General features: G+C 31.5%; 9 protein-coding genes and 1 non-coding gene across 10 annotated transcripts; 4 read left to right on the top strand and 6 right to left on the bottom strand.

Annotated features, from left to right (window-relative positions):
- Nucleotides 1-74: 74 nt before the first annotated feature.
- Nucleotides 75-544, bottom strand: TVAGG3_0337560 (uncharacterized protein; the record flags this gene model as incomplete). The annotated part of the gene is made up of 1 exon (XM_001324133.2): nucleotides 75-544. A coding segment is annotated over one exon (470 nt), but the record flags the coding sequence as incomplete, so codon positions are not given.
- A 658-nt stretch (nucleotides 545-1202) lies between these two features.
- On the top strand, nucleotides 1203-2174 carry TVAGG3_0337550 (porin domain-containing protein; the record flags this gene model as incomplete). Its single annotated transcript, XM_001324134.1, has 1 exon — nucleotides 1203-2129. One exon carries the CDS (start codon nucleotides 1203-1205, stop codon nucleotides 2127-2129), a length of 927 nt encoding a protein of 308 aa, XP_001324169.1.
- A 549-nt stretch (nucleotides 2175-2723) lies between these two features.
- On the top strand, nucleotides 2724-3731 carry TVAGG3_0337540 (FMN binding; the record flags this gene model as incomplete). The annotated part of the gene is made up of 1 exon (XM_001324135.1): nucleotides 2724-3731. The coding sequence occupies one exon, from the start codon at nucleotides 2724-2726 to the stop codon at nucleotides 3729-3731; it is 1008 nt and encodes a 335-aa protein (XP_001324170.1).
- Nucleotides 3732-4045: 314 nt separating this feature from the next.
- TVAGG3_0337530 (glycine-rich protein family) lies at nucleotides 4046-4477 on the bottom strand (the record flags this gene model as incomplete). The annotated part of the gene is made up of 1 exon (XM_001324136.1): nucleotides 4046-4477. The coding sequence occupies one exon, from the start codon at nucleotides 4475-4477 to the stop codon at nucleotides 4046-4048; it is 432 nt and encodes a 143-aa protein (XP_001324171.1).
- A 1272-nt stretch (nucleotides 4478-5749) lies between these two features.
- TVAGG3_0337520 (uncharacterized protein) lies at nucleotides 5750-6758 on the bottom strand (the record flags this gene model as incomplete). The annotated part of the gene is made up of 1 exon (XM_001324137.2): nucleotides 5750-6451. One exon carries the CDS (start codon nucleotides 6449-6451, stop codon nucleotides 5750-5752), a length of 702 nt encoding a protein of 233 aa, XP_001324172.1.
- A 34-nt stretch (nucleotides 6759-6792) lies between these two features.
- TVAGG3_0337510 (alpha/beta knot family) lies at nucleotides 6793-7392 on the top strand (the record flags this gene model as incomplete). The annotated part of the gene is made up of 1 exon (XM_001324138.1): nucleotides 6814-7338. The coding sequence occupies one exon, from the start codon at nucleotides 6814-6816 to the stop codon at nucleotides 7336-7338; it is 525 nt and encodes a 174-aa protein (XP_001324173.1).
- Nucleotides 7393-7618: 226 nt separating this feature from the next.
- TVAGG3_0337500 lies at nucleotides 7619-7699 on the bottom strand. Its single transcript has one exon. It is a non-coding gene; the product is annotated as a tRNA-Ser (tRNA).
- Nucleotides 7700-9621: 1922 nt separating this feature from the next.
- On the bottom strand, nucleotides 9622-11609 carry TVAGG3_0337490 (uncharacterized protein; the record flags this gene model as incomplete). Its single annotated transcript, XM_001324139.1, has 1 exon — nucleotides 9651-11609. One exon carries the CDS (start codon nucleotides 11607-11609, stop codon nucleotides 9651-9653), a length of 1959 nt encoding a protein of 652 aa, XP_001324174.1.
- A 398-nt stretch (nucleotides 11610-12007) lies between these two features.
- Nucleotides 12008-12894, bottom strand: TVAGG3_0337480 (uncharacterized protein; the record flags this gene model as incomplete). The annotated part of the gene is made up of 1 exon (XM_001324140.1): nucleotides 12022-12894. One exon carries the CDS (start codon nucleotides 12892-12894, stop codon nucleotides 12022-12024), a length of 873 nt encoding a protein of 290 aa, XP_001324175.1.
- A 478-nt stretch (nucleotides 12895-13372) lies between these two features.
- Nucleotides 13373-14813, top strand: TVAGG3_0337470 (uncharacterized protein; the record flags this gene model as incomplete). The annotated part of the gene is made up of 1 exon (XM_001324141.1): nucleotides 13373-14737. The coding sequence occupies one exon, from the start codon at nucleotides 13373-13375 to the stop codon at nucleotides 14735-14737; it is 1365 nt and encodes a 454-aa protein (XP_001324176.1).
- Between the last annotated feature and the right edge of the window lie 13 nt (nucleotides 14814-14826).

The following is a 14826-nucleotide window of genomic DNA, read 5'->3' as shown; positions in this document are numbered from 1 at the left end:
TTTTAGATTCGGATGGTGTATTCTGTAATTTTGTAGGTTCTTTTTGTAATTCTGACTCTGCTTGTCGAATTAATTCAGGTGTTTGTTCGATTTTCTTTGGCTGATATGACTGTGAATATTGTCGTTTTAACTTTCTTGCTGAGTTTAGACCTGATCGTGCAGATAAAAGCGGAGAAGCAAAAACTGAATTTGGATTTCTTGAAGTAGTACCCTTAGATTGCTGATTTGGAGTTGTTTCTTCATTAACTGGGAATAGATGCGGACTTTTAAGATTTTTTAACCAATTACCATAATCGTTATTAGTTTGCTTATAAAGAAGCGGCGAAATACCGGTAGAATTTGTATATAGGAAACTATCGCTTTCCTTTGGAGTCATGTCCTTTAAAAATAAAGGTACATCATCCTGATTATCATTGTCTTGTAAGTCGAAAGCGACTCCTTTTTGGTTTTGTTGCGATTGAGTAGGATTTCTAGTTACTTCATTAAAGATTGCCTGGAGTTCCTTCAGCCCGGGATCACCAGGTGGTGGATTTCGTTTCGACATTCAATAAAAATCTTGATAAAATTTCTAAAATTTTTTTGGATAAAAAAAACGGATAAGAGAAAAAATGACAACATCATTAACCAATATCATATTTCTCTTAATTGTATTCCGGTTCACTCATATAAGAAGTTTCGGAAACATTGTAAACCTTCAATCAAATTGATCGTAACAATTGAAGGATGATTTATTCACTTAATGAAAATCTTGAACTCAATTACAATAGGATCCAAAATTTCAATTGCTTGATTTATAAATCAAAGTAGATATCTAGAATATCTCATGAAATCAGGCAAGAATATATCTTTTGCAAATTACTTAATGCAAAAAGATAATTCATCAAATTTTAAAGTATGTTTCATCATTTAAATCCCAAAAATAGCTATATGGCAAAAATCAATGATGAGTCGTATAAATGAAGAAGCAATGTAATGAATTTTTATGTATATAATAGTTTTCAAATTAAAGTGTGTGTTTATGCAAGATTTTTCATTAGATATGAAATTCAAATTATTCAAATATTGCATTCCTAATGGTTTTAGAGGTAATATATATTCCCATCTGTTCAGTGTCGCACTTATGTATTCTTATCTTGTTTGGATATTTCCATACTTCGCTAAAGTTGTGTCTGGGTTATTATAACTCAAAAAAGTGACAAAAAATGATTCTTGAATCTTTTTCTCAAGTTACATCCCGTGATAATGCTATTTTAGAACTACCGTACTATCCAGGACTTAAATTAGAAGCAAGCTATAATTTAGGAAATGACGCATACTTCCATTCTTATGTTTCTTTCCGACCATTAAAAATTAGTATTGTTCCTGGACCAAACGGACAGTATAACTCAATTCAAAATCAAACAGCAGTTGCATACACAACCTTTAAAAAGACAATCAACAAAAATATTTATCTTCTTACACTTGGTAACCAAAATTCATCATTTTCTCTCTATTTTAAACAAATTCCTAAGGTTAACATCATGAGCAGATTCCAAATTGGCGATGGTATGCTCAGTCCTGCGATTAAATTTTCATATCTTGGTAAATACATTCATCCTGTCATCCAAATAAGCGGTGCCGCACAAAAATTAATTGATGTACAAGCTAATGACTTCAAGTTTTACAACTTCTCTTTAGTTAATTCGATGCAAATTTCAACAACAATTGGTAGACCAGATTTAATGCTTGGTGTTCAGTACATAAAGTCATTAAGACAGCAAGGAGTTTACTCTCTTTCTACTTTTGTTCGCAATGAAAACGAGAAAAGAGTATTATCGCTATCTTTTGTCAAAGAAGATGTTTCATTTGTTGCTTTACAGTATATTAGAAAGCTAAAGAACTGGAATTTTGGTATTTCATACGCAATTTCGACAGCTTTGTTACCTTATCTTACAATTGCTTCAACTGTTGAACTTGGTCGCTCTAAAGTACAAACCAATGTTTCTGATAAGTTGATCAGCTCATTATACTCTTACAAAGTTTCTGATAACATGAATTTCGAAATTTGTGGAACTCTCAACCACAAAGCGAAATCATACACGATTGGACTTGGATTTGTATTTAATCCAGATGACTTTGTTTCTACATAATGTATCTTTTTATTATTTATATAAAAATTGAATTTTCTATCGAAATTTCAAAATAAAATTAAAATTAATAAACATATTTATTCAAAAAAAGGGATATTCTATATGAGGGTGTCTGAAATACCAAAATTGCAATTCTTCACAACTAATTACTAAAGTTCAAAAATTTTTGAAAATAGAATTTACCAGAAAAATATGTTAATTGCTTAAAATAATTAAATGGGGGAAATGTATGCATAAGATAAACCCATTTTCACACAAACAATGTCTCCAATTCGCATCAAAAAAACACTTAAAAATACATTAAAATATTCTTTCAATTTTTAAACGAATAACCGAAAAAATCATTTGCATAATGGCATCTAATTTGATCGCCCATAATGATATTTTAAATTGAATGAAAAATAATCGACATCGTAAATTTTCATTGAATTTAAAACAGAATTTTTGATGGTGGATTTATTTTGATAAAATTTCATTTGGATTTGTAATTACAAAAGAATCACAAACTTTCTGTCTCTTCTTAATTCACAATTTTTCTGAAGGTGAATGTTCTGAATTTCGAAACATTTCACTTTTCATTTCCTTATTAGGATTATGGACAAATTGTTTACTCCTGTTAAGATAAATAAATGCATCATACCAAACAGATTTATGAAATCGCCAACATATATGCATGATTGTGATTCAAATGGATTTGCAATTCCAAAATATCAAAAATTTTATAGAGATCTTGCAGATGGAAAGATGGGACTCATCACACTTGGATACTTTGCAACACATTCAAAAACTACAGGAGTTCGTGATCAAGCTTGCTTGCATACCGATGCCCATGCTGAAGGATGGCGTGACACCATTGACTACATTCATTCAAAAGGCTCAAAGACATTAATGCAGATTGCAGATTGTCGTAATATTCAGAAAGATGACAAATTTATGACAACATCGGATATTTCTGAAGCAATTGAACTTTTTATCTCTGCTGCAAAGAGAGCTCAAAATGTTGGTGCAGATGGTATTGAATTGCACGCTGCTCATGGATATTTACTCTCTCAATATCTTTCGCCAGTTACAAATACAAGGGATGACCTCTATGGTGGAAGTTTTAAGAACAGAATCCGTATGGTTCAAGAGATTGTCGAAGGGATTCGCCGTGAGTGTGGCAAAGACTTCATTATCGCCGCCAAAATTAATGCTGATGACAGTGTTAAGGGAGGAAACAAACCAGAAGATGCCGCAAAGATTAGTGGATCCCTTAAAGATGTTGATCTTTTTGAGTACTCTTATGGACTCTTTATTGCTAAAGATTTAATTGATCCAACAAAGTTCATTAATCTTAAGAATGGATGGAATGTAGAAGCCTTGCCAATATTAAGAAAAGGAACTAATGCTAAGATTTCAATTGTTGACCGTATCAGAACGAAGTCAAGAATGCTAAAGGCAATCGAAAGAGGTGCAGATCTCCTTTCGTTTGGTCGTCCTACAATTGCTGATCAATTTATGGTTCAACATTTGATGGAAGGAAAACCAGTTAGGTGTATTTCTTGCAATCAATGTATGAAGCATCCCAATGTACACCCAATCCAATGCTGGGAATTTAAATAATAAAACTTCTATATAATTATTCAATGATATTTCCATAGGTTCAATGTATCAAGCATCCCAATGTACATCCAAGCATTTATTCAATGATATCAACAAGAATATCATCATGCAGCAGGAGAAGTCAGGAAAATGAAATAAACTTCTAGAATTCAAGTATACTTTTGTTTGCCTTTTAAATGCAAATATTGTTTTGGATAATAAAATTCACAATATATTGATATAAAGCTTCAATCAACTTCATACGCTGGAAATTGAAACTTAATGAAATTTAGAATAATTGTATTTACATGATAATAAATGTTTAAGCTGTTTATTCATGCAAGCATGAGAGAGGTCATGCCCATGGTGAAAAGTTGAATAGAGTAGATAATAAAACTATTGCATGCGATGGTGCCTTTGCAGGAAATCGTGTTCTTCTCAAGGGTGAAGGGATTAGATAGTTCAATGCGGATGAAGCCATTTCCGATGTTGCCTGTGACTACATCTCCGTTTGGTGATTTAAATGTTTTATCACCACCGAGCAAAACGATGTTGTACAGATCTGGTGATGCGTAGCTGCTTCCGCCACCACCACCCGCTAGATCTGCACCTCCGCCGCCGCCGAAATAACCACTTCCCCCACCGCCTGCCGACGCATCAGAGCTGCAACTTGCATCGCCACCTTTCAAATAATCTCCTCTTGATGCATTCGTAGCGGCAAAAGAAAATGTTCCAACGTAGATACCGCCTTCTCCAGGCTTAGACATTGTTGCACCTTTGCCCTCTGACCTTTTTGGCATCTTCTGGTGGAATTTCATCGGCATCACCAAGTGCATCTCCGGCAAAAGGACCACCTACGCCGCCAAAAAACTCTTTGCTATTGAATCCAGATCCACCTCCTGCACCTGATATCAGGAGAATGTTTCTTCCGTGTGGATCTCTCGATACAAAGGTAGCAGAGCCACCAGTACAAGATTGACGACCTAGTTTACCTATCTTATTTTGGCCGCCTTGGAACGGAATTGTATTTATGTTTCTTCCACCACATTTTCCTTGTTCTCCAACATATGTATAAAGTGTGGTGAGAGAATCTAGTTTCAATATGGCTTCTGAATATGCACCATGTCCGGCGCTTGAATTGAAGGAGCCGCCTTGAGCTCCCCAAATCTTCATCAACCATGTTCCGTTCGGTAGCTGAAATTCTTCAATTTGATTCGGGGTGGAAAATTCATATACTAGTGGATAAGAAACTAATGAAGAACCCGTGTTTCGAAAAATTGGTAACAATAAATTCTGGTGACTAGAAACACGAACTAGTTATTGAATGATGTTCTGAAAATTGAGAAGAAAATATAATGTTATAAGAATAAGGTTTAATTTATGTGGAACATTGTTTTACAAATCAGAAGGAACTACGAAGAATCCACCGAGAATTATATAATTTCTGTAATGTAAAATAGTTTTATTTTAACGTTGCATATTTTTTTGGGTCCCACATTTTCTTGAGGGTCTTGGGTATTATTTAAAACAGTTGTCCATAGAAAAACTTATATTTGAAATATTGCAAATGATGAATTTTTGGGGAATTTTGAATAGTCTACAAAATTTACAATCGGTTTTATATCGTTCTCTTATCAAAATCAAACACACCCTTCAAAAATTGAAACTTAAACCGCTAAGGCTCGTCAAATTTCCTGGACCCAGAAAAACGTGCTACGTTAAGGGAAGTTTCACCAAAAAAAAGTTCTATTTGGGTATAAGCTTAAAATAACATTTATGTTGTATTTAAGAAAGCGAATAAATAAATAATGTTATAGTTGCTACATTTGCAGAATTTGACAACAAAAATAGTTTTATATTTGAATTCTGCATAATTGCACAGTGTAATGATATTCTGATTCATTAGTTGGACTTTGCCACTTCCTGCCGATATCATTTCAATTTTTGGATTATCAATTGTGCATCTGTCAGCAACAATATTCGTATCATATTCATATGAGCATAATAAAGCCTTTCCTGAGTTATCTTTCATAATAGAATTATGCATAACTAAAATGGCATTCGAGGTACCTAAATAAATTACTCCAGGAATAAGAACTGTTGACATAATTGCTACATTGAATGGAATGTTTTGAAATATAGTGATAATAGCATTTTTCAACTGCTTTATTAGATATGAATTGACAAAATTTGATGTTTGATGTTCCTGAAATATCATTCTTGATATCATATCCGACATTTTTATTTGTTTTGCAGTTGCTTTCATTGATTGAAACAAATGAAACGTTCCCGAACCAATTGCTAATAACAGAGCCTGATGTTTCACTTGAATAACCTGAAATTGATGATTCTTCAATGAGATTTAGATCATTACTATTCTCTCTAACATTAACTGATGTGTGAATTCCATTACCTGTTGCGGTTGTCACTGAGCAATCTTTTCCTGTAACTCGATATTGGAAAAATGGTCCATTTCGAAAAACAGTGCATGGACAGTGATTATCTGCACTGCATTTATTAAATTCTGTTTCACTGACTCCTAAATAGTTCGGACCTACTGAATTCACAGAGACACATGTCATCTTTAAGTCTCCGAATATACAGTCTGTAACAAAATATTTTCCACTTGGATCTGTTTTCCGGAACTGTCTTGATCCATCAGAATTTGTGACTGTTGGTGGATCATTGAAGTATCTATTCCAATCATCAATCGAATTATGAACATAGATTTCAAACATCATTTAACAATTAATTTAAGTGTTTTACTCAAAAGGAAATGCATACAATTTGTTTGATCGATTTTAATATAATCATTAAATCTTATCAAAATGGGATGGTTCTTCTTTTGACAGTGGATAAGTTCGTCAATATCTAATATGCTTGACTTAAATATGTGCATTTTTGAATATTTAAAACAAAATTAAAAAAAATCGAGTTTAATAGGGAGATCTTTGAATTTGGATGCTGTTGGCGAGTTCTTTGTGGTCTAACGCGCTCTAAATAGAAATCTCCGATGAAGATTTAATGCTCTCGTACCAAGGATTTTTAGAAGAAAAAAAAATGTCAGAACGATAGAAATTATAGATAAGACATTTTTTGCAGAATGTCATCACCAGTTCTCTATTTTCTAATAGATATGAAAGAAGTAGATGTTGCCCTTGGATATGGTATTATTCCAACACCTCAATTAGACTTTGCTCATAGAATTTTATACTTTTTAAATTCAACAAGCCTGAATCAATACAATAAATTAAGAATATTCCTAAAATGCAAAACTACATATGTCGAAGTCTCTCCAATGCTTCTTGTTCCTGCTTCACTTGCAGAATTCATCAATTTATTAACAAATTGCCTAAATGGCCTTGAAGTTAAAGTTGATAATATACGTGTACTTACTCTTAAAAAAGAATTACCTCAATTACCAAAAATAAAATACGCAGTTCATCCAACTTCAGAAAAAGTTGTTGATCCTTCGACAATTGTTTTCAATCCTTGCGTTATTGAGTTATCTAGACAGCCTGATATGCTTGATTCCGAGAAAGTCTGTTTTTCAAAATATCCGCTTGATCCAATTACTCAATGCGGTTCAATTGTATCCGCTTTCGAAAAGCACTTCAAGATTGAGTGAAGTAACTACTACAATTATTGATTTTCTATCATTTTCTTTTTGTAAATAATAAATATAGAGTTTAAATTATATTCAGACCAATATAGTTTTGCCTATATTTTCCAATAGAGATGTTATTTTTGATCACCACTATTTATTGTATGATGAAAAAATTGAATTATCGTAATGATTCAAAAATACAGTAATAGACCTTTGATAGTACCAGAATAGGTGATTAAATCAATATGGAAGATTCTTTGGTTGAAGTCAATGGTTATTGATAATAAAAAAGAAAAATTAACGACGACCATGGGATTCGAACCCACGCGGATAAATCCACGGGATTAGCAATCCCGCGCCTTAACCACTCGGCCAAGCCGTCATTACATTAAAAGACGTATTTAGAAGTCATTTGAAAATAATTTACTACTTTTTATCCAATTCAATAATAATAAATGCTGTCACAAACCAATAATTAATTAATATTAATAATGAATTTCACAAAATATAAGTAACTGATGTCTCATAATCTTTATTTGATGAACAGCCTTGATCCAAATTCATTTTTTTCCTGATAATAATGTTCAAAATATCTATTTTATATATTTGTCACTTTTTCGAAAAACCTAAATATCAATGGTTTATTCTTTTATTCATTCTGCTTCTTAGAAAGGGAAATTATAAATAAATGGCATATCATTTGGTTAAGCCATTGGCATGTAACATATGCAAAGGTTACAAAGCTTGAGGATTAGCCTTCAATGAGAAATATAGCAACATTCTTCGTCTTATGCAAAAAAAAAAGTAAACTATTCAAAACAAGTATTTATTCTGAGAGGATCTTCAATGATTCTTGAAATTGTTGCATAAGTAAATATGTATCTTCTGATACAGACTCTTTTAAATCATCGAACAATTCAGCTAAATTAAAATGATAATTTTCAAGTGTCAATAGAAATATATCCTGCTTTGATTCCTTTTGAGCACGTATAAATAAGAGATTACCTGTGTAAAAAGCCTTTTCAATCAATCGTAAATTCTGAGATTCATAGAAGTTGTTGAAGGTTTCAAAGAAAATCTGAATGTTTGTTTCAACATCAAAGAATTCTGTTTGGATAATATCCATTAAGCATAGAAAGCAGTGTTCTTTAAAGTCGAATGGATAACTATCATCACTAAGAGATTTTACAAAATGAAAGTAGAAATCACTTGATATTAGTGTAGATCTATATGACAAAAGGAATACTTTATGCAAAATTGATACTCCTAGTAATGAGTGTGAAGAAAAGACAAAATTTAACAGAGGTTCTAAAAATTGAATCAAAAATTCAAAGTGTTCTGTTTTTTCAAGCATCCTCCATATGATCTGTAGAATGTTATTTGGATGATCTTCTAAATGTGCAAAAAGAATATGAAAATTTTCAAATATTAGACTTGAAATCACCTCAAAATTGTTATTCACTAGGTTGCACAAAGGATCTATGCAACATTCTGTGTTTTCAGCAATTAAATCATTGATTAAATCGATTTCTAATTGAATGATTTCTGTTTCATTTGTGAGATTTGAAACTATATAATTTAAAATAAGTGGTTTCAATTGAGGATATTGTTCACTCATTGTGACCAATTGATTTTTTGAGAAAATATTAAAATTTGATGAATTATATGATGAAACACATTGAATTAAGTAGAACATTCTATCTAAAGTAATAATATCATCAATATTTGATAGCTGTTTTAAAGTTTGGTATGATTCTGTTTTAATTTCATTAAAAACTTGTGCATCATTGATTACAAGAGACAACCACATGCTCATTGCTTCTGTTCTAATATATTGATCTTCGTGCAAGAAAAGATGTGTGAGATATAAAACTAATTTATAACTAATATCAAACTCTAGATTAGATGGAATACCAAAGAGTCTTATTCTATAAAATGCATCAGTATCCAAGCAATATGGGTCCGTCTCTCCTATAAATTTAATAAAATCATCTTTAAATCTTGCTTGATTTATGAAATTTTCATCGTATCCTTGATTGATTGGATCAGATTTTTGAAATTTCTCTACAAGATCTTTATAATATGTATCCATTGAGATTGAGATCAAGACTTATTTGATGATCTTATTAAAGAATAAAAAATATTATGAATGGCATCTATTATAGGTGCATATGTGTCTTTATGTGCATCATAGACAAAAGATTATTCATAATTTTTTTATTATTTTTATTGATTTTCATATTATCTAATTAAAAACGCATTATATGTTTATATGTTCACTGAATCTAATAAAAAGGTTATATATTTTATAGTAAAAATAAAAAACAAATAATTTATTTAAGATCTTCAAACACAATATTGAATTGTTTGGACATATTATCTTTAAGTCTTGATTCCACATGAATTTCAAGAAGCATTGGAACTTCAGACCACGATTGCATCAACAATGAAAAAGTTTTTGTCTTAAAACTATTTTGAGCGTACAAAACTCTTGTTTTTGTCTTCCTGAGAACATCTATAACAACTTTTATGTCCTGTATCTTTACATAACTTGTTCTCAAAGTAAACAAATTTGGTAAATAATCCGAAATTTCTCTGACCAAATTAAAATTGATATAATCAGCATCCAAATACTGAATATCTTTGCATGCTTTGATAGTTTCAACTAAATGCTTAGAATGGTTATCTGTCAAATTTCCTCCGATCATAAATTTTGTCACTTTTGTCTGACCACTTGCCAAAATTTCATCTTTTGTGTTATGAAACATTTGGTTCACAGAAACATCGAGTTCATCGAACTCCATGTTACCAGCAGACAGCAAAGTGATTAAGCCATAGGTAGAGCGTTTCGAGAGCCCGCATTCTGATATTCTGAGTGTTTTAATTTGGCTCTGACTTTGACTTAAATTGATGAAAAACATTTCACCAAAAGTATCAGGAATTGTATTGTTTGTCAAAGAAAGGAATTTAAGGGTCTTCGATTCAGCACATTGGATGAGAAATGATGGGGATGTGAAGGTCATCTGGTTATAAGAAATGTCAAAATATTCTAATTTCAAAACGATATATGTCACTTTTTGTAAAGAAGGATAATCCAAACCAGAATTTGCCAAAACCAATGTTTTTAGTTTCATTTCCATGAAACAAGACAAATTCATATTGGTCAAATGATGGTTTGCAAATATAAGATGCTCTATTTCCGGTGCCATCTTCGTAAACAGCTGTTCGGCCATTTTTCCTGATAAATCTGGATCAGAATTTTTGTGGATGACTTGGGCGGACAAATCCCACCATCTCGTGTATGGTTCTTGCATGGCCAATTGAATATTTGAGACTGTCGCATCATCCCAATGAAGTGCTCTGATCGAAATATAGGGACAAATCACTAAAGGAATGTGTGAAATTTCATTTGCACACGGAGCAAAGAAATTTCCATCGAAAGCAATGGCTTTGAGTGGTGATTTGCATATTACTTCGATCATTTGGTGGATTCCGGTGCCACCTATTGAGTTTAGTCCGATATCTAAATAACGGAGGTTAAAAAGTCCCTGATTCTTAATAAAATCGGATAGCATGCTACAGCCTTTGGCACCGATCCTGTTGTCGCGTAAAGAAATGTATTCTACCTTCGAATAAGGGATGTATCTGATTAATTGTTCAACATGTAATGGTTTTAAGTGGCATTTGACGATAGAAAGCTTGATTATCGATGGATTTAAGAATGGCTCAATTGAATCGCCAACATCTACACTGTGTAAATATAAAACTTTAAGTTTTGGAAAATTAACGTAAAAATCGTAATTCTTTGACTCGATAATAGTGCAGTTGTTGCGTACAAAGTCTGATTGTGAGAATCTCGGTGATATTCTAATGAGATTATTGGCTAATTTCGCTAATGGATTCGTTTCATTGTAATCATATATATCAAAAAACGGATTTAATAAGTTGAGTGTGTGATATAATAGTTGTACTTTAGATAGAAGTACTTCATATCCGAAATATCTGATAACTAAGTCTGGATCTAATCTGGCCAACGGAATTTCTTCAACTAATTTTGGTATAATGTATACAGGGATTTTGTATATAACATTTTCTGGTACATCTTTGAGGTTTTGTGAAATTAAAGGCAGTATATGCTCTAATAAGGAATAAATTCCTAAATCTAGAACACATTCTAATATTTCCAAGGCTTCATTTTCAAGTATCTCTGGATACTTACCGCTCTCATCGAACTGTTCAACTAATTTGAAAACATGTTCAACTACAGTTGAATCATGTGGGATGAAGAGCATTGTCACTTTTTTGAAATATGTTTCCTCGTTGGAAAATTAAAATTTACAAGGCATTTAAAATATTCATCATATGATCATTTATTTTATCAAGGAATCATGAATTTATCCAATGAAATTCATGAAATTTTCAAATTTCATGAACAGTAAGTATATGTCTATCATTACATTCTTAGTATTCGAAATGAACAGATACTATATTTCAGAGGGTGTTGCTTCAATTTAGATTTTTGAATGCAAAATCTCAGAAAACCTTATCAATCAGAATGAGAATGGGAGATATTTGATAGTACATATGTATTTGACTTTATATTATTTGGATATTTTTTTGAATATCGGAATATTATGTTGTAATTTCATTGATTTGAAATAAAAGATATTGAGATAATTCATACATGAATTTTTAATAATATATTTAAACACATTTATTTAATATAGATTGAATAGAACCCAATCTACTAAACGCCATTTGTAGAGACTCTGGGATAGCAACCTGTCTTGCAACATCAATAGGAGCGTAATGTTTTTCGATAGGTTTCGCCTCTAATTTATGTTGAGGAAGGAAATCTGGAGGTTGATTTGGAATTTGTTCTCTAACCCACATTTTTTGACGTGAATCTATTGTTGACATAACCCTAGCCACATCAGGAGATGGATCAGTACATATTTCTGGATATATTGAAAGATATAAATCTTGTTCTGTTTCAGGAGGATATTCTGAACCAGAAGTATATGTATTTATAAGCTCTTGACTTATTGTAAGTAAACTGATCTTTTCAATCTGTGGATCAGTTCTATAATCTGTGATATTGCACAAAATTGTTCCGCTTGATATAGGATTGCACTCTAAATTGAACATAATTGCATAAAATGGTAGTGATATTTGTTCTGTTTCTAAGCAATCCAATATTGGTTTTAAGTTTTCGTTATATTCATATGCAATTGATTTTTTATTTGCTGGATTATAAATCGTAAAGTATTCTGTTCCTAGTTCTACACAAACGTTGGGTGGAATTTTCGAAAATGCTTCTTTTTGTACTGAAAGTACATTAAAATCATCATTGTTCTCGCTATTTGTAGAAAACATTATTTGTGACATTATGTATTCCCTCATTCTTTGTTCATATATATCGCAATTCAAAGATGTTTGTTGTAAAATAGATTCGATTGTTTTTTTATGAAGGGTTTTATAAATGTCGGTATTCTTGTCATAATGGGAAAGCGGCTTTATACTTGTTTCGCTCGAAATTTTTGCTGTTGGGTAAAAAAATCGAACTCGCTTTTCCATCATTAGTCACTTTTTCAAAAATTGAGCTCAACATTTTTTCATTCATAGCATATCAAATCATGACAAGATTACATAAATTACCTATAATCTATTCTCAAAAGTTGAATAAGACCATTGGTATTTCCTATGAAATTGATTTCATGGTGAAACGCATTACGCTAAAGTAATAAATAGGCATTTTGATTCTTGCTTGAAGCATTTATGACTTAATGTATGAATATTTTATCCACATATTAATTTTCATTCAATTATTTCAATCTAAGCAATCGTTCGCTCAGAATCTAACAGTGTACTATAATAGTGTTGATTTTCATCCAAATAATACATACAATGAAATGAATCAAAACAATTTTGGCTATTGGAATTACATAAATGCCCGAGTTTATTATATTTATCATTTTTAGGCCTATTACTTATCATTACATCAATTTATTAAGTCAATATTAATTCTCAGGAGAACTGTACGTTTATTTGTAAAATGGATTCGATTGGAGAGGAGGAAGATTATGAAGAATCAATATCTGAAATTATAAGCGAGCCTACTCCTCGAAAAGAAACTAAACAATTGAACCAAACATCAGATTTACTCTATACTCCTCAATTCAAAGATCGCAAAATCGAAATCATAGCCGAAATTCATGGATTAAAACAGCGTTTTCGTATTCTTCAAGAACAAAAGGTGAATCAAGCCCAAAAACTTGTTTCAAATAATGAATTACAATTATTCAAATCGCAAATCAACTATTCTCTACTGAATAAGCAATCAATAGATTTAATAAATGCGCTTGTTGAGGAAGAACGAGATTGTAAATCTCTTATAGAAAAGCAAGTTACACTTGAAAGACAAATTTCCAACGAAATTACAAAGCGTGAAAACTTTGCAAGCGATACAAAGATTATAGAAGATACCATAGATTTGTCTAATATACCAATTGATCCAATAAACATATCTTCAGTTCAAGTTAGTAGCCTTGAAAATCTTCCTCTCCAAATATCTTTGCTTCAAGCTAAATATGATAATTTGAAGTCAGAGCTTGCTCATATTGATAAAGAATATGATGAGAAAAAGCCAACATCACAATTATTGCAGGAAATTTCTAAATCTTATAATGCAAAATGGCGATTAGAAGTTCTTGGCTTAAATTATGTGAATAATGATATTGCTGAAATGAAAGAGCGCATTTCAAGTCTTGAAAAATCAATTTCGCAACTTGAAAAATCTGCTTCAGAAAAAAGACAGCGTGTAGTTTCAAGCAAAGGCGATTTCCAAGCAAAATATGCAACATTGGTAGATAATGTTAATAATAACATCAAATATTTTAATGAACAGCTCAGCATCTTAGATTCCAAAAAGATTTCTGTTGAAAATGAAATCAATTCTTTATCTCAATCGATTAAATCTGTTTCACAAGAAATTGAGCATATGAATCAAAGCCTAATACAGAATTTTCAACCACAACCTGATGAATCGGAAATATCTATTCCAGAAGTCATTTCAGCTAAACCAGATGATCAAGGAGATTCATATTCCATCTTAGAAAATAGTCTAAGAAACCATAAGTATCAATTAATCAACCAAATCGATGAACTCAAGAATGGATACTTTAAAACCAAGAGTAGTTATATGTCATCAATTGAACATAAAAAGCGGCAGATTTCAAAGCTAAATGCCAAGTATAGTCAGGTTAAAAAAGAGCTCAAAGAGTTGAAAGAAATTCAACTCGAACAGAGTAGCATTGATATCAGTAGTATTCAAGCTAACGTTGATCGAAACTTGAATGGATTATTAGAACTTGCTTCTCTCAATAGCCTTGCAATTCCTGAGGAAATTCTGAATAACTGATTAAATTTGTTTGTATATTTAATGTATTATGTGTATATAGTAAATTGTATTGTATGTAATTAAAAATATTTGGGAGATTCACAATTAAA

This window comes from Trichomonas vaginalis, chromosome V (assembly GCF_026262505.1).
Source record: "Trichomonas vaginalis G3 chromosome V, whole genome shotgun sequence".
Lineage (NCBI taxonomy): Eukaryota > Parabasalia > Trichomonadida > Trichomonadidae > Trichomonas > Trichomonas vaginalis.
This window is presented reverse-complemented; position numbering and strand designations above follow the sequence as displayed.